The 17,867-nt window shown below is 44.9% G+C and overlaps 2 protein-coding genes across 2 annotated transcripts; both read right to left on the reverse strand.

Annotated features, from left to right (window-relative positions):
* Positions 1-297: 297 nt before the first annotated feature.
* Positions 298-3,348, reverse strand: LOC123167862 (putative tRNA (cytidine(32)/guanosine(34)-2'-O)-methyltransferase). Its single transcript, XM_044585722.1, has 11 exons — positions 3,095-3,348; positions 2,889-2,982; positions 2,728-2,777; positions 2,602-2,651; positions 2,403-2,511; positions 2,266-2,326; positions 2,123-2,175; positions 1,647-1,739; positions 1,261-1,324; positions 954-1,061; positions 298-866 (listed from the first exon to the last, which is right to left on the reverse strand). Exons 1-11 carry the CDS (start codon positions 3,119-3,121, stop codon positions 622-624), a joined length of 954 nt encoding a protein of 317 aa, XP_044441657.1. The 5' UTR covers positions 3,122-3,348; the 3' UTR covers positions 298-621.
* Positions 3,349-7,758: 4,410 nt separating this feature from the next.
* Positions 7,759-8,941, reverse strand: LOC123171237 (putative F-box/LRR-repeat protein At3g28410). The gene is made up of 2 exons (XM_044588826.1): positions 7,932-8,941; positions 7,759-7,854 (listed from the first exon to the last, which is right to left on the reverse strand). Exons 1-2 carry the CDS (start codon positions 8,889-8,891, stop codon positions 7,759-7,761), a joined length of 1,056 nt encoding a protein of 351 aa, XP_044444761.1. The 5' UTR covers positions 8,892-8,941.
* Positions 8,942-17,867: the final 8,926 nt, after the last annotated feature.

Here is a 17,867-nt window from a genome sequence, read left to right on the forward strand (position 1 = left end):
ACAGGTTAGTTTCTTAATTAACAGCTTAAATGATTTTTATGTAGCTATGTTAACGATTTGTTGTCAATTTACGATTTTTTTGGTGCTTGTGTTTCCAGCAAGTAATGGTAATCCTGGTTCACAATGGTCTTGGCACTACATTGACCCCTCTGGCAGTCTAAACTTATACCAGCAGGTTAGGAATTTTACGACGTCAATAGGATATTCTTGAAACTGAACACCTTTTCATTGAACCATTTGATGAACCAGGCAATACAAGGGGTCGGCAAAGTTCTGCGGTTGTATGGCAATGGTAGCAAAATTCAAGCATTGTATACCAGAAATAACCACAAGTCAAAGTACTACAATGATGATCCAAGCTTAGTCGAAAATCCATAGGAGCGCCCTCCCAGGCTTAGTTCATTACAGAGTTGCTTGGCCCATGGCATGCATACCGCTGGATTTATACCATCCCATCTCTTCTACTGCATGCTATTGCCTTCAAGATTGGATGAATAACCAAAATTCAGCTTCAACTTCAGCATCTACTCTGCAGCATGTGCTGAACGTCGCTGCATGCCGATTCACATGTTTCCATGTAGCGATCGGGTAGATGAGCATAAACTGCAGCTATAATGTAGTTTAGGGGTCGAGAGATGATTTGCTGGTATCTGCGCCAGCACCGTGGCTAGACGCCTTCTTCATCTCCAACGCAGTTTTGTACGGCGGGGCGATGGGAGGCTGGACTGGATCTAGGCTCTGGTAGGTGCCGCCTTCTGTGCTCGGGAGGGGGTATGAACGGTCCGAATCGTAACCGCTGAGGTCGCCACAAGCCAGAAACGGGATGTAGACCTTGTTTGGTCCCTCCAACCATCCGCTTCTGCAATCTGCACGTGAAAAATAGCATAGAGAAGTTGGTATCATGTATCATACGTTCAGCCTATTGCAGCAGTAGAGCATATCATTCTCGGTACCTAAATCATCAGCCCCAGAAGGAGTTCCCACTTTCTCCAACAGGTGATATAAATCTTTCTCTTTGAAGCCCTCTGGAGGTGAGTAGTTCTCGCAAACTGCAAATGCCTCTGTTTGACAAACATAAAGTTAAGACCATATAAAAAACAACACTTCCCATCAAGCGGAAAATATTATCGATGCCAAAAAGACAATAACATCAGAATATCAGTAATGCGACAAAAATGACGTGTCATATGGGAAAATAGGCAGGCAGACATACAAAAGGTACATGCTGACCCATTCTCCTTTTAAGCAACGAAGGCTTACCGATACTTGAGTTGCGGCTGCTTTTTGGCTTTGCAAATGTAACTTGTGAGAAGAACAGCTTTAACTGCATAAAACATTGATAGCAATAAGCACTATACCGTTTCCCCATAAACACCTTGTGCAAACATCTAGACTGAATCAGTAAGTTAAATGCCACTTCTACTAAACAGCGTGTAAAATTGTAGCAATATCATGGCAACTCTACCGTGTACAATTGAGAGAAAAACTGGAGGCAACAATCTGGATAACAATATAGACTATTTGTAATCAACCTATACAGAAAAGACACAAGAAAACTGATGACTAACGTCCTCGATCAAACAAAATGTTTCTGAAGTACATATGGAAATTCCTAACCAGACAAGCAAACCAGCACCAACCAATACCTGGCAATACAGGAGACTTGTATCTTTACCCCGGAAAATCTTCGCAACAAATTTTCCACCAACTTTAAGTACATGAGTCACAATTGTCAGTGCCTAAATGCAACACATATATATACACAAATTAGCCAAGTAAACAAGCAACTTGCAAATTCAATCTGCAAAACTAAGACAAGGAAAACTGCAACTATTGGAAAATATAATAAGTTAATGGAACCATAGTGTTACACCATGTTGTTCTACAACATAAACAGCAACCAATTATCCAAAGGTTGGGTAAAAATGGCCCAATGTTCAATACAAAAATACAAATAAGGTATTGCACCGAAAGTAAACATTTTAAGGTAGAATGTCGAACATAAACTGCAGGGTTAAGATATCATTATTCTTGGGCAATGTATCTTATGGACACTGCGAATTGCTTCCAAAAGTATCTCTGATCTAAATTGATATGCAGAGACAGAGAAAAATATACCAACCGCCAATATAAGCTGGGACTGAACAAACTCGTCCATATCATGAAGTCCAGTAACTGCAATCATCCAAAGCAAAATAAGAACCAGAAGTGCCATAAAAACATGTAACGTGGTTATGGACCACTTGTCTAGCAATGCAATCTTACCATCAGGGGCACCATCACAGACAACCAAGTCCGCTTTGCATCCATCAAAGTGCCTGATAACCTGGAAGCATATTTACATTTGTTACAGCAAGCAGAAGTTTCATCAGAGATTTTATCTATGTGTCCATCCATCTCACCACTTCCGCTGTTCGAGCATTGGTGATGTCGCCCTGCACTTGTATGACACCTTCTATCGGAGCCATAGGTTGCAGATCGATTGCGACGATGAGAGGAAGGCCACCATCTCTGGTATAAGCAGAGCACAGAAACAATCAGATACAAAGAATGAAATTATGTTGGAACATAAGGTGTGTTCGCAGTGACGCTATTACTCACTTGCCGTCAGATGATAGCTTCGCCGGTAAATACAAATTGCGGCTCAAAACCTGCATGTGTGATTGAGATAAAGCAATGGAACAACATATGAAAGTATGGATGGGGAAAAACTGGGCATGCGAATACCTGGCTCCAGCTCCCAGGAGCGGCGCACAGGTCAACGGCACGCTTCACTCCTGCAAACACGAACAGCAAAACGATAACGCCCTGTGGTTAATTCGATGCTGTGCATCAATGGAAGCAAGTGGCAGGAAGGCGAGCGAGCCGATTGGGTTGAGACACTAGACCGTGGAAGATGTTGAACTCCTGGTCGATCTGCATGAGCTTGAAGGCGCTGCGAGCCCTCCACCCCTCCTCCTTGGCCTTCCGGTAGTAGATGTCCTGGGAAACCGACGGGCGGACAAGCGAGTCGCGGGCACGGTGAGGGGCGGCGAAGCGAAGCGGGGCAGGGGAGGGGGAGAAGCTGACTGATAAGGAGAGGGGGGCCGCGTACCCGCTTGTCTTTCGAAGCCTTGCCCATGGCGATGAGAAGCCGAGTGCAGCGCAGGAAAGGAGCGGCGCGGCGGGGGCTGAGGGCGGTGTGCGCGGAGGTCCGATCGGAGATGACGGCGAGGAGGGAGGAGCGGCCGGCGTGGCGGCGCGGCGCGGGTAGTCTGTCTGCTAGGTGCCGATTGCGGCTGGGCTGGGCTGTTGGGCCTATCTCGCTCTATACGGCTTGCTATCTGTACCTATTCTCAAAAACAAAAAATCTGTATATCGGTCCCCCAGTGTCTGAACTCTGAAGCACATCGTGGCCGATGTTTTGAGCCTTTTACTAAAGTTTAGCCGGATCTGATCTTCGATCGAAAGTATTTCGGGATCTAACCCTTTTGCTACCGCTAAAAACCCTAAAAAGATAGGTAATTTATCCATGTTAGCGCAGTGCTGATCTACCATCAAACAGGCTAGCGGTAACCTGTGTACTCCTACCGCCGATGCGCCCGGCAGTAGATGAGTACACACTGTATCTGATACTTAAAAAAAAATTGCGGTAGGGCATGCATTACCGCCAAAGGCTTGATGGTAAGCTGTTATACCCTACCGTCATTGACCCTGATGGTAGAAAAATGATCAGATACCGAAATACTTTCAGATGAGTCAGATCCGACTAAACTTTAGCAGAAGGGTCGAAACATCAAAATCGACCGCACATCGTATCTCTACCAAAACATCATATCTCTGCCACTTCTCGAGAAACATTAAGTAGCTATTTTTGAGACACCCCTAAAAAAGCTATTTTTGAGACGGACAGTCTCACCATGATATGAAGCAGGCCATAGGTTCTGACCATCTCTAGGCCATCTGCTCATAGTCAATCATAGGTTTCAATGAGTTTAAAGTCTTGTCGACCGTCGTCCTAGGGTTTGTAACAAACCGGCACATATGCTGCTCGCGTCTTGGGGTGCTGGAAGGGCTCGTTATGCACACTGGTTAATGGAAAAGTGGCGAAATTAGCATATATCTATCTCACATGGTTAGGTTTTTTTATAACCGAACATTTTTCTCAAATTTATTTTAGTCTTTCGGCGATGTTCATCCAGTGGGAGGTGATGTTCCCGTCAACTACGAAGGTCTATAAGATGACTTCGTCAATCTCAACATGCTATGTCGGCTCAATATCTCCAAGGTGATCATAGCAGTATAGAGTGTGCATACGTGTGTTCATAGAAGTGAGTGCATTTGTAGTGTGTTAACAAAATAGGGGAAAGTGTTTCACCTGTCAAGATAATAAATGCTTTACATATGTATGACTTATCTTTTTTTGCAGAAAGAATCACATCATGGAAATACAAAGTATCTTAAATATAATAAAAATACATCAGGATTATTGTCGCCAGAACCTGTCGTCGACACGTCGCTCCCCTACCGAAGGCGGTTTGACTTTGTTCATGACAATAGAAAAGTCTTCGTATACGTGCCGTAAGGACAAACGCCCCCTAAGGACCAGTGCCCTGGACCCGCAGTCGTTGTCGTTGGACCCTTGCATAGATCTGAATCATCTGACATCGAATCTCGCCACACGAAGAAGATCCCTAACCTCACCACCCCAAAGGGGGCAACAGGAATCAACATCGAAGCTTCATCGACTACGTCCAAACGGATGAACTAGAGGAGATCGAAGCCCGGAAGACAAACTCGAAGAAGTGTTGCCAACGCCGCACCTACGATAATTAAAAACCATAACCAGGACGACGACACCGAGATTCCCCTCCTCACCACTGGTCACCAGAGCAGCTGGTTGAGGAGAGATGAATCCATGGGCTCACCAGTGAAGTATGGAGGAGAAAGCTTGCCCTATCTGACTATCTAATGTGCACCCATTCCCTTTTTGTTGCTATGTAGAAAAACAGTGCATCCTACTTCTTTTGGACAAAGTACAAACACAAATGCTCATATACACGCACATAAATATTCAACCATATGAACGCATGCATGTAACCTTACCCCTATGAGCACCTTTAAGATATTAATCCGGCACAACATCTTAAGATTGACGAAGTCAATGGCTCATCCCACTTCTCTTTTGATCCTGGCTTTGATGTCAAAAATGTGTTTACGCCTCGTAGGAAAACTTTCATCCCAAATATGCACACATCACTTACACAGGATGCGCAAATAGTATGGACACAAAAAAAGAAATAACCTCATGGTCTTTCTTCGAGAATGAAAAAAAAACTTATGTGTCCCATCATAAAACTAAAACAGCCATAATTTGTAAATAAAGCATGTGACTGAAACGATGATAAGCAAAGTGAGAACTAGTGGCTTAAATCACTGCAGATACCAAGAAAAAGTGCAGTTCCAATCTCAACTGCTGATCTGAGTTTTGCTATGGGCGCCAAAAACGTCAGATTTGGCAATTTAGGTGCCCAAGTCACACAGATCAGCTTAACCATGTATAGATGACAATGGGAGAAACAATCCCACGACTATGACACCTCCATTGTCTAAACTGGGAGAGCACATACGAATTACTATACGGGAACTACAAATATGTAAATACCAATGGGAATATGCATGTGATGTAGCAACATAGATTGGCAAAGAAATACAGATGTTCCAACCAAAACAAATGTCAAATATTACAGATACCATCTAAAGTTTTCCCAAGCCGTGAAATAAGAACGCTACAGCTGAGAGTATCTCAAAGTACATCGACATCACGGCATCGACACAATGATCTATCAAAGGGGTCACTAACAGTGAGATCATGTATGTGCCCAATATGTATCCCGTCATCGCGGTAAGAAGCATGGGTAAAATTAAACTGAGCACCTTGACAAGCCCTGTTATCCACATGTAGTTTCATTGGTTGGCTAGCTATCCATTCAGAAATGTGTTTCTTTCGATCTTCTGATTTGCGTGTTGCAAACTCCATGTGTTCTAGCACTTTTGCGTTCAACAGAAAGAACCTTGCAAAATTAACATCTCTCGGTGATCCATGATAATTTATCAGCACTACCTTTTTGAGATGGAGCTCCAAACATTCAATATAACCAAGTGGAAAATGGTGTCGTGCTCTTTTTGATGCCCCATCCCGGAATAACTGAAATGCGGTTTGTAGTTAGATTGGGATATTGTTCGACATAGAGTGATTGATGTGCTGATGGCGCAAGAAGAAAATGAATGAAGCAACTAGCCATAAGATAAAGAGGCCTCTAAAGTAGATTGATTGCAAAAAAAATCTCACCAAAATATATAACTTCTCCAAGCAAGGAAAGAATGTCACGAAGTCAATCACTAGTAGAAAACAGGGCTTTGGTCACAGGGCAGTATTCACATTAGTCCCGGTTCAGTCACGAACCAGGACTAATGTGAGCATTCGTCCCGGTTCGTGCGGCTAAGGCATTAGTCCCGGTTCACCTGGGCCCTTTAGTCCCGGTTGGTGCCACCAACCGGTACTAATGGGCTTTGAGGCATTAGTATCGGTTCATGGCACGAACCGGTACTAAAGGTTCCATTTTCAAACTCTACCCCCCCCCCCCCCCACCGCCTTTTCAGTTTTAGAAAAAACAAAAGAAAATAATGGAAATGTCAAAAAATAAAATAAAATAAGTTTCCCATGTGATATGTGGTCTAGTTGTTGGGAAAATTTACAAATATGAATTTCGACTTTATTTGCAAAATCTCTCTGAAATTTGTAAAATGGGCATAACTTTTGCATACGAACTCGGATGAAAAAGTTTTTTATATGAAAAATCATCTACTCGAAAAGTTACATCCGAATTTAACTAGGGAACCCCATTAAACATTTTCAAAATCCTCAAAAACCTAACAGAAAAAAAGTTACGAGGCTTTTAAGATCTAGAGTGGAAAAAATCGATAAAAATTCAAACTTACTAGTGGTGCACCATTTGCTAGGTGCGCCACTAGTAACAGAAAAAAATATAGTTTCAATTTTTTTTTGGAAAAAATGTGGTCAAATATGGTCAAACTGTGGTCAAACAGTGGTCAAACTAATTATTCTAGAATATTAGTGTTACTAAATAATTATTTCAGTTATTTTGAATTTTGGTCAAATCTGGTCAAACTGTGGTCAAACAATGGTCAAACTAATTATTCTAGAATATTAGTGTTACTAAATAATTATTTCAGTTATTTTGAATTTTGGTCAAATCTGGTCAAACTGTGGTCAAACAATAGTCAAACTAATTATTCAAGAAATATTGGTGTTACTAAATAATTATTGTTTTTTAAAACAATAATTTCAAACTCAAACAGTGAAATGTGTCACTTCATACTCAAGCAAAATTTCTGAGGGTTAATAGGATTGACATCTTACTATTGTCAGGAAAACAACAAGTGCAAACTTGGAAACGAGGGAGAATAGAATCCGAAAGTTAAGCGTGCTCAGGCTGGGGGAGTGGGAGGATGGGTGATGATTAGAGATTAGAGGTTAAAATAATTCAGAAATTTGAAAATCAAAAAAAATTTCAAAAAAAATTAAAAAAAAATCATAAAATTTTCTTTACCAACCGGGACTAAAGATGGAGCTCCACGTGGCCGCGGCCTTTAGTCCCGGTTCGTGTAAGAACCGGGACTAAAGGGGAGAGGCATTAGTAACGAAAAACCGGGACTAAAGGGCCTTACCAACCGGGTCAAAAGCCCCTATTTCTGTTAGTGAATGGCATCATCAACACTTGGAGGGGACATGCGCAAAACCAAAACTTTAACTGTCCGCACCACATTCATCAAATTGACGGCAACAATTCCCTGAATTAAGTAATACGCGCAAATGGTTAGCACGGAATCTGCAATGCATAACACAAAAATTAAGAAGCTGCTGTTACCTGAAGAACATTGGTTTCAAGCTTGCCTTTGGTGAACCCTTCTGGCAAAGAACCCAAGAAGTCCAGTTTGGGTGCGCAAAGCACCCGGACTGATAGGCCGTCATCTCTCCCATATAGGAACAACTTCTCTAGGAGAGGGGCGTCCTCAACAATGACTTCTCGCAACAATTCATCTGTCCAACCAGAACCAGGCGACACCCCTAGCCTTCTAAGGGTGGACGAGTTGATCCGAACACCACGGGCACCTTCCAATCCACTAAGTACCAAGCTCTCCAGCACGGTGCATCCAGCAAGAAGGCCATGGAGGAAGCCCTCCGAGACGACGACACCTTTGAGCGTGAGCTGCTTGAGTTCGGGGAAATGTAGATCGCCGGCCAAGGTGGTAGTGGAGGGGAAATGGATCACGTAGCAGGTACACTTGATGCTGAGGACGCGGAGCTTGGGCAAAAGCCGGAGCAAGGACAGTGGCAGCGCATACGGAACATCCCACGTTGGCACGAACCGAAGTTTCTGGCAAATTTCCTCGTGCTTTAGCCACAGATCGAACTCGGAGAGGCCTTTGAAGGCCGGCGACTCGAGCCAGCCGTTCAGTAATGGGAAGACGTCGTCAGATTTGTAGCCGTACCAGATCAGGGCAAGCCGGCGGCAGCGCGCCTGGTGCTCGGCGAGAATGCGGGAGACGAGGCCGGAGGGGGCGGGCTCGTCTTTGCGGCGGAGCTCGACGTCGAGGTTGAGCGGGGCGGAGCGGAAGAGGGGGCGCCACCGGGCGGAGAGGATCTGGGTGCGGGCGCCGTCCTCGGTGGGGAGGAGCGAGATGATGTCGCAGAGAACGTCGTCGGGTAGGTTGCTGATCAGGTCGGGACCTTCTCCGACTTCGCGCTTGCCGCTCGCCGGTGATCGGACGCCGGAGACCAACTCGGTCTCCTGCCGTTTTCGCTTTTTGGCTCTGCGGGTAGCCATCGCCGCCGCCAGCCGGGGAAAGAGAATGCGTCTGTGTTTAGTTGGCAAAATGGTGCGGGGATTTTGTGAAATCCAATCTGTCCGGCTTTTGCGAAATCACTAATTAAATACTCCCTCCGTTTCAGGTGTATTTATTTTTTGATAAATTTCATTATGTAAGTTGCATTTCTAATTCCTCGTAATTTCTTTTTTTACCCTTCACGAAAAAGAAAAAGTATCTCTCACCCGATTCTATGCATCTCTTCTTGTTGAGAAAAAAGGAAAGTATCTCTGTTCCGGTTGATTATATTTCTTCCTTTCCTAACCTAAATGATTTACTTGCATCTAATCAATGATTTAACCAAGATTAATTTCATCCAAAATTGTCTATAATTATGTGGCTTACCGTGCCGAAGTAATACATGTAAGGAATGGAGGGAGTCCAATTTCGGAATCGTTTTCACTGTTGGATTTCTCATGTTGAGATCTTCAAAACAAGATCTCATGTTGATAGTTTCGACGAATTTTTTTCACGAACCGAAAGAACGTTTTTTTTCACTTGTTTTACCTTTTCCGAAGAGGTTGTGCCTCTCACGAAAACAAATCTTTGCCTCCACAAGAAGCAAAATTTTGTCTCTCACAAAAACAAACATGTATTTTTCCTTTTTGAGAGGTACAGCTTTACTTGCAGAAGCAACTCTTTGCCTCCACGAGAAGTACATATGTGGCTCTCGCGGATGAGAAAAATGCCTTTTTTCTTTTTCGAGAGGCATAGTTCTGCCTCTCGCGGAAGCAAATCTGTGTCTCTCGCGGTAGGAAAAAAATGTGTTTTTTTTTCCTTTTCCGATGCCTCTTTTTTGTCCTTTTCCGATGCCTCTCGCGGAAGCTAATAGGTGTCTCCATCAAAAGTAAATTTGTGTCTCTCAAGGTAGAAAAATATATTTTTTTCCCTTTCCGACTCTCACGGGAGCAAATTTGTGCATCCACGAGAAGTAACTTGTGCCTCTCTCGCAGAAAAAAAAGAAAAAATGTTTTTCGCACAAATAAATCTTTTCCAGAAAACTGGGCAAAAAACTGAAAAAACCGAACAAAAGGTCATCTAAAACCCAAGAACACGTACAGAAAAATTCAAGGAAGCGCCCAGCACACAACAAGTAGCGTGCTCCAGGCCACCAAAAATGACCCTTGTAGGGCTGCTGCAAGAAGTACTTCTTAATTAATTGCTCTTTGTCTTTTTGATCATTTAGGTCGGTCAGGCGGACACCAAAGTCCTCATACGACCATGCTGGGGAATGTTTTGCAATGGCCACAATGATCAAATGAGTTTCTTTTTCTTACTGCCCCCGGGAGGCAAATTGTGTTGCTTACCAACTGGCGAAGCGCTCTTATGATTCTCAATTAGATTTCAATTGGGATGGTGATCCACCCTCTTTTCTATTGCCCTTTGTTTTGAAAGATGTAACTCTTCTCAGTTGATTAGTAAAGTCTGAGGGTATTTCAAAAAACAAACCGCGTCAGACACCCAATTTTCGAATTAGAAATATAGACATTGTCATCAAAAGTCCGTTTGTACATTAATTAGAAAATAGAAAACACAAATAAAACCTAGATCTAGTGGCCCGCAACGTTGTTCTCGTCGGTAAGGTCAATGTGGATCTGCACCGACCATGGATACGCCACGGTGGCGCTAGCGCTAGCGTTGGCGTGTTCGATGCTGCCTCCTGCTGCGCCAGCTGCGAGCCCACCCACTCGGGCGTGCACGAGAGCGTGGACGTCCACGATCACGAGTGCCCTGCTAGTGGCGTTAGTGGCCACGACTCCTACTCCGGCTGGGGCTCGGGCAGGGGAACGACGACCTGTACTCGGGTCGATTCAGCCAGCACCAGTGGCAGGCCAGGCCACATGACTAGCTCATCGAGCGGGGAGTCTTCGACCACCTTCATGTAGGCCTCGCCGGTCTCCTCCTCCTCCACCGCCGGCTGTGGTGATGGAGTGCGCGTGCGGGGCATGGGGCATTGGTGCACGACCCAAGAAGCACGTCCAATGAGTATCTTATTAAGTGTTGATGAACCTACTAGGTCTAACAAGAAAATTAATACTCCCGATACTTGATTATGTGCAAGATTGGATAGGAAGGGGAAAAAGAAGAGAGCAATATATTTTCTCGCAAAAAAAGAAGAGAGCAATATATTTAGGCCGTACTGTACTATTAATGGTACGCGGGTTCCTATATGGCGCATAGGGCACCGCCGAGCGACCTGGCGTGCACCCCTGGCGCGCTGGGCGTTCGTTTGGGCCGGCCCATATCCCATTTATTTTTTTTAGTAGTTTTTTTTCTTTTTCTTTTTTTTTCTTTTGCTTTTTTTATTTTCTGTTTCCCTTTTTCTTTTTTCTTTTTTCCTTTTCTTTCTAAATTCGTGAACATTTTATTGTATCGAATTCAAAAAATGTTTGTCAATGTGTAAAAATGCTCAATGATTCAAAAAATGTTCATAAAATTCCTTTTTTGTTCATCGGATTGAAAAAATGTTCATCTAAATTTTTTTTCATCAAATTCAAAATTTGTTCATCATCAAATTTGTTCATCGACTTCAAAATTTGTTCATCATTGATTTCATGAATTGTTCACCAAATTCAAAATTTGTTCATCGACTTCAAAATTTGTTCATCATCGATTTCAAAAAAAATTCACCAATTCAAAATTTGTTCATCAAATTCAAAAATTGTACAATGAATTCCAAATGTGTTCATCCATTTTTTCAAAATATTATTCTTGAATACAAATTTTGTTCATCAAGTTTAAAAAATGTTCATCTTATTCAAATTTTGTTCATAAAATATAAATAAGTTCATCATTATTAAAGAAATGCCCATATAAATTTGTTCACAAAATAAAGGATTTTTATTAAAATTTAAAAAATGTTCATTATTTTGAAAACACGAACATTGTTTTTACAAAATTCACTTTTGTTGAAATTTGGAACTTTTCTAAATCACGAGTTATTTTGAAGAAAAACGAAAAGCCAAGGTAATAAAGAAACGAATTAAAAAAACTGGGGCGTTCAGCCCCGCTCATGGGCCGGCCCTCTAGGGGGCGCACGGGAGCGGAGGGGTGTGAACTGCCGCGTTCGCCAGCGCGTCACGCGCCATATAGGAGCACTCTAATGGCGACGGAATTAATAGGCCTGTGCATCTTGTATATTTATTTATTGCAGGTAGAACCTTTTTCGTGAATACGCAAGGTTGCGTATCATTTCATTGATAGGTGGAAAGGAGAAGTACAGGGTAGCACTCAGGGGGGCGTACACTCAACGGCGTCCCCAGGAGTGCGGCGCGAGCATAAGGGAGGATGCTCAGCCTTTGTACACACGATCTAGGTTACAGAGACAATAGATGCTAAGCCTAGGGCGCCGGCTCTGGACCAAAGCCGGGCCTCCTCCTTGATGGTGTGAACAAGGGCGTCGGTAGATGGTCGGAGGTCGTCGAAGAGAGCGGCATTGCGATGCTTCCAGATGCTCCAAGCGGTGAGAGCTACAAGGGAGTTGAGGCCTTTCCTCAGGCTTGCCGGAGAAGCTGCCAATGAGGCGGACCACCACACGAAGAAAGACGAGTTGGCCTCGGGCAGGGGCACCGAAAGGCGACACCAGGATAAGATCTCGTGCCAAGTGATCCTCGAGAAGACGCCTTGAACAAGCAAGTGATCCATGGTCTCGAACTCTTGGTCACACAGCTTGCAATGGGGATCGTGGGGCAGGCCGTGGCGCGCTCTTCGTTCTGCAGACCAGCAGTGGTCCAGCGAAACTAGCCAAAAAAAAAAACTTGGCAGACTGTATATATAAACATGTTGTATGTATGTATGTATGTATGTATGTATGTGTGTGTGTGTATATATATATGTATTAACACAGTACAGACGTAAACGCTCATACATACGTGCATACACTCACCCCTATGAACGCACACACGCACACCCTATCCCTATGAGCACTTTCGAAAGACTGAGCCGACATATCATCTTGAGATTCACGAATATATTACTTAGTGAGATAAAAGTATCAGGCACACACAAACTTGTTCGGCCCGTGATGGTTTGGTCAAAAATTTATAAATGCACATTGCACCACCCACAAACTTGCAATCTGGGTGTAAAAAAGCCCAGAGTCAATAAGACGTCGCCATCTGGCATTGTACATTTTGCAAAGAACCTCAATGTGTGCTGACAGCTGGGTCCATGCAGCCTGAGTGTTTATTCAGGACATTACATAGGGTTCTCCGTAAAATAATTGAGGACATTGTTAGATGGCAATTGGCTTTGGACTTTTTACACGCAGACCGCAAGTTTGTGGGTGGTGAATCTTTTTTTTTTGTGAAAGTACAAAACATCTCAAACGTAATAAAAATTGCATCGAGATACCAAGACCACCGAACGACCACTACCGTCACCAAAACGAGGCGCCGATGCGTCGCCGTCACCGCTCCCCTATCGGAGCCTGCTTGACCTTGTCGAAGACAGCCAGGAAGTCTTTGTGCACGTGCCCCTAAGGACCAACACCCTAAAGTTGCAGTCATTCCCATTGAACCCTTGAACAGATCTGAAGCATCTGACACCAAATCTCGCGACATGACGAGAAACCCTAATTTCACCGCTCCTAGACCGCGTCCTAATGGACGAACTCGAGGAGGATTGGAGTCCGGAAGACAAACTCGAAGAAGTGGCACCATCTACCCAAGCATCACACTTGAGAGGAGAAAAAAACCCTAACTAAACTACTAACCAGAGCGAAGGCACCGGGATTCTTCTCCCCCACCTGCTACCAGAGCGGCAGGCAGAGGTAAGGAGGATCCACGGGCTCGCCGATGAAGCTTGGAGGGAAGGGCATACCCTGGCCACCAGGGGAAGGAAACCTATATCGTGTATATGGCCAATGTATGTGGGCGACGAATCCATCCACTAGTAGAAAACAGGGCTTAGGTCACAGGGCAGTTTTCACATTAGCCCCGGTTCAGTCACGAACCGGGACTAATGTGAGCATTGGTCCCGGTTCGTGCGGCCAGGGGCCTGCCGGGCCTCGTGGGGGCATTGGTCCCGGTTCGTCCGGCCCCTTTGGTCCCGGTTGGTGGGACAAACCGGGACCAAAGGTCCACACTCCTGGACCACCACCCTTTAGTCCCGGTTCATACCATAAACCGGGACTAAAGGGCTGGTCCTAGTTGCGGCCAGTGTTTAGTCCCACCTCGCCAACCGAAGGGCGCTCACACCAGTTTATAAGCTCGTCCCTCTATGCCTTGTTGAGCTTCTCTTAAAGTGAAAATAGATGCCCTTATACAGGGAATTTCACCTAAATTCACAGTAAATTGAAATTTACTGTGAATTTAGGTTTAATTTTCTCTATAAGCGCATCTATGTTCATTTTTTATATTTATAAAATAAATAAACCTTAATAAAATAAATAAAACTAAATAAACCTTAATAAAATAAAATAAAATAAACTATAGTAACTACAATAAATAAACCTTAATAAATTAAGTAAAAATAGCAGCAGTAAAATAAATAAAAATAGCAGCAATAAAATAAATAAAAATAAAATAATTAAAGTAAAATACATAAGTAATTAGAAATAAAATAAATAAGTTTTTTGTTGTAAGTAGAAACAAAACAAAACAAATAAAGCAAAAGAGGAAAAAAACACGAGCCATCAACTCCATAACCGCCATATCTGGGATAGAGAAGGGCGTCCTCCCTTGAAGATCATGCGTCCTCCCTTGAAGGCGCCACCAGGGCCATGGACGCCTCATACACCGCCGCCGACGTGTTGTAGTGATGAGGTATCGTGCAGGATCTGACACAGGATCACCTTCAGGCAAGATGAATAGGTCTTCAGGGGCACGACGGCCGGCCACAGCAGGCCCCTGCCATGGACGGCGCCGCCCGAGCCATAGCCGCTCGCCAGCTCGCCTCTGGAGCAGTCCAAGCTTATCCACGAGCTCGTCCACTAGTGCCCGTCGCCGCCACGACGTCCTGCAGGCTAGAGAACGGCGGTTCGCCGTTCTTATCCACGGCCGCCGTTGGAACCGACTCCGGCCGCCTATATAAGGAGCCCCCGAGTCCGTCCAGTCCCTCAGGCGACCTCAAGCCACCCGACCTAGCACCCCCATAGCAGGCAATCGACCAGGGAGGGTCTTCTTCCCCATCTCCGGCCAGTACAGCCGCCGCCGCCCTCCGGTCCATTCAGTCGCAACCAGAGCCCCCCCCGTCCGTATAGCACCACCATCCTCCTCCCCTCGACCGTGCGGAGCCGCCCAAACCCTCAGCTGCGTCGGGGAACCACCGTAGGCCAAAGCCCCAAACCTCCCGAAGCTGCCGTCCGCCGCGGAGCTCGCCGCCGGCGACTCCCTCCATCACCGCCACCTCCTCGACCACCGGGAGGACTACCCCGGCCTGGCGGATCCATCCCCGCCCTCAGGACCCCGCGAGGAGCCGCCGTTCGCCGGCGTTGATCGCCGGAGCCCCGCCTCTGTTCGGCCAGAGGAGGAAGGAGGCGGGGGCGACTGGTCAAACCTGACCAATGGGCCCAAGGGACCCACTGTTAGTGACCCACGAGCCGGTCCACGCGGGTTAAGTGGAGGATCTGACACAGGATCACCTTCAGGAAAGATGAATAGGTCTTCAGGGGCACGACGGCAGCGACGGCGCCATGGCCGGGACTGGTGACGACGGCGGCGGCGAGCGAGCGGGAGGGTGGCGGCGGCTGCGTGCGAGTGGGAGGCCGGAGGATCACCACTCATTGTGCTCGACATATCACTACAAGAAACCTGTTAATCCATGACGGATTTCTAATGACATTTTTGGAAACTCTCATCGATGACCTGGTAAAACCCCACAAGCCCGGTGAAAGCCCGCTAAAGCCCGTCTAACCATTCCCGTATAAAAACTTAACCCTAAATTCCCTCCTCGGCCCCTGCATCGTGTCCCACAGCACGTCACCACCCCTCGTCCCTCCCACAGCTCGTAAACCTTAATAAAAATAAAACTATAGTAACTACAATAAATAAACCTTAATAAATTAAGTAAAAATAGCAGCAGTAAAATAAATAAAAATAGCAGCAGTAAAATAAATAAAAATAAAATAATTAAAGTAAAATACATAAGTAATTAGAAATAAAATAAATAAGTTTTTTGTTGTAAGTAGAAACAAAACAAATAAAGCAAAAGAGAAAAAAACAGAGGAAAAAAATTATGCCACCTACTGGGCCACCACGGCCTGAATACGACTAGAAACCCATCCATGGGCCAGGATTCAGGTCCGCAGAAGGCCCAGTAGGCCCACAGGCAAATAGTGACAGAATAGGCCCGTAAGCCTGCATTTGAGAGGAGCTCGAAGTGGTCAGCGCAGCTGCGCTTATAAACCACTGTCGAAGCCTCTCGGCTAGCGAGGTGGGACTAAACATCCCACCGCACCGCGCCAGTTCCAGCACAAGGCCTTTGGTCCCGGTTGGTGCCATCAACCGGGACTAAAGGGGGCATTGGTCCCGGTTCATGGCACCAACCGGGACCAATGAGTTCCCTATATATACCCCATCGCCACAGCAGAGCACTCCAGAGTGCTCTGTTTTTTCTGGCCGGCGAGGGGAGGGCATTTGGGTGCTCTAGCTCACCTCCTATGCACATGAGGTGTTCGATGAAATGTCTGAGCCACACTAGTTAATCTTTGTCCTCTCGAAACTCGACCTCCGAGCTCCATTTTCCCCGAGATTTGTCTAGGTTTAGCGGTCCGTCACGTCCCGTCCCCGTCTTCACCGCCGTCGATCGCCCGCGCCGATCTCGTCGCCAGCACCACCGTGGTGAGCCTCTTGTTCTTATCTTCTTTCTGAAAGGAAAAAAATTCTTACTTTAGATAGTTACTTGTCTAATTTTGTTACTTTTATTATTCCTTCTTATTACATAGTGCGATGGTTTTGGTATCCGCCCCCGTCAGCCCTCGTCCTGTCTATGATTCGGATGTGGTATATATTATCTTTTTATAACTATTTGGTTCATTTATTGTTTATGACAAATATACCGACCAACGTGACATAGATTTTATTTATCTAGGAGGTGGTTGAACCAGAAATTCTAACCGACCCTATTGTCGAGAGGTTAAATTTAGTTGAAGAAGAAAACAATTACTTGAAGGAAAAAATAAAAAAAATTGAGGAGGAGAAGATGATATTGGAGTTGCATGTTGCGGATGTCGTCGATGATCACAAGATCAAGATGGATGCAATGCGCTTGAAGATTAGAAAGATTAGAAAATATGCCATTCATACCGAGGCTTGGTATCATTATGCCGTTGGATCAATTGTTACCTTGGTTGCGATTATGATCGCATTTGTTTTCGCATTGAAATGTTTTACATAGTTTCAATGTATGGTTTAATTAATTAGATGCTCTGGAGAGCTATATATATGTTGTTAGATGAGAACTATGTATGTACTTTGGTTCTAATGTGATGATGAACTTCTATTAATTTGGTCACTTAATTATCTATTCATGATGTTCTGTAATGGTTTTTGACACACTTAATTATATATAATGCACGCAGATGAACTGGCAATGGATGTACGGTGACAGACACACCTCCGAGTACATTAAGGACGTGCATGATTTTCTCGAAGTGGCTGAGGCAAACAAGCAGAATGGTTTTATGTGTTGTCCATGCCCTATATGTGGGAATACGAAGTCTTACTCTGACCGGAAAATCCTTCACACCCACCTGCTTTACAAGGGTTTCATGCCACACTATAATGTTTGGACGAGGCACGGAGAACTAGGGGTTATGATGGAAGACGGCGAAGAAGAAGAGGACGATGACAACTATGTGCCCCCTGAATACGGTGATGCTGCAACGGGGGAAGCTGCTGAAGATCAAGAGGAACCAGACGATGTGCCCAATGATGCTGCAAGGGGGGAAGCTGCTGAAGATCAAGAGGAACCAGTGCCCGATGATGATGATCTCC

This window comes from Triticum aestivum, chromosome 7D (assembly GCF_018294505.1).
Source record: "Triticum aestivum cultivar Chinese Spring chromosome 7D, IWGSC CS RefSeq v2.1, whole genome shotgun sequence".
Taxonomy (NCBI): Eukaryota; Viridiplantae; Streptophyta; class Magnoliopsida; order Poales; family Poaceae; genus Triticum; species Triticum aestivum.

What these genes read in the sequence shown, in the direction of transcription:
- LOC123167862 (XM_044585722.1), bottom strand. Translation starts at nt 3,121, where the DNA reads ATGGGCAAGGCTTCGAAAGACAAGCGG. An exon ending in AGTCCCAGCTTATATTGGCG is followed by an intron (nt 1,740 to 2,122) that starts GTTGGTATATTT and finishes TGTTGCATTTAG; the next exon opens with GCACTGACAATTGTGACTCA. An exon ending in CAAGTCTCCTGTATTGCCAG is followed by an intron (nt 1,325 to 1,646) that starts GTATTGGTTGGT and finishes TGTTTTATGCAG; the next exon opens with TTAAAGCTGTTCTTCTCACA.
- LOC123171237 (XM_044588826.1), bottom strand. Translation starts at nt 8,891, where the DNA reads ATGGCTACCCGCAGAGCCAAAAAGCGAAAACGGCAGGAGACCGAGTTG. An exon ending in TTGAAACCAATGTTCTTCAG is followed by an intron (nt 7,855 to 7,931) that starts GTAACAGCAGCT and finishes TACTTAATTCAG; the next exon opens with GGAATTGTTGCCGTCAATTT.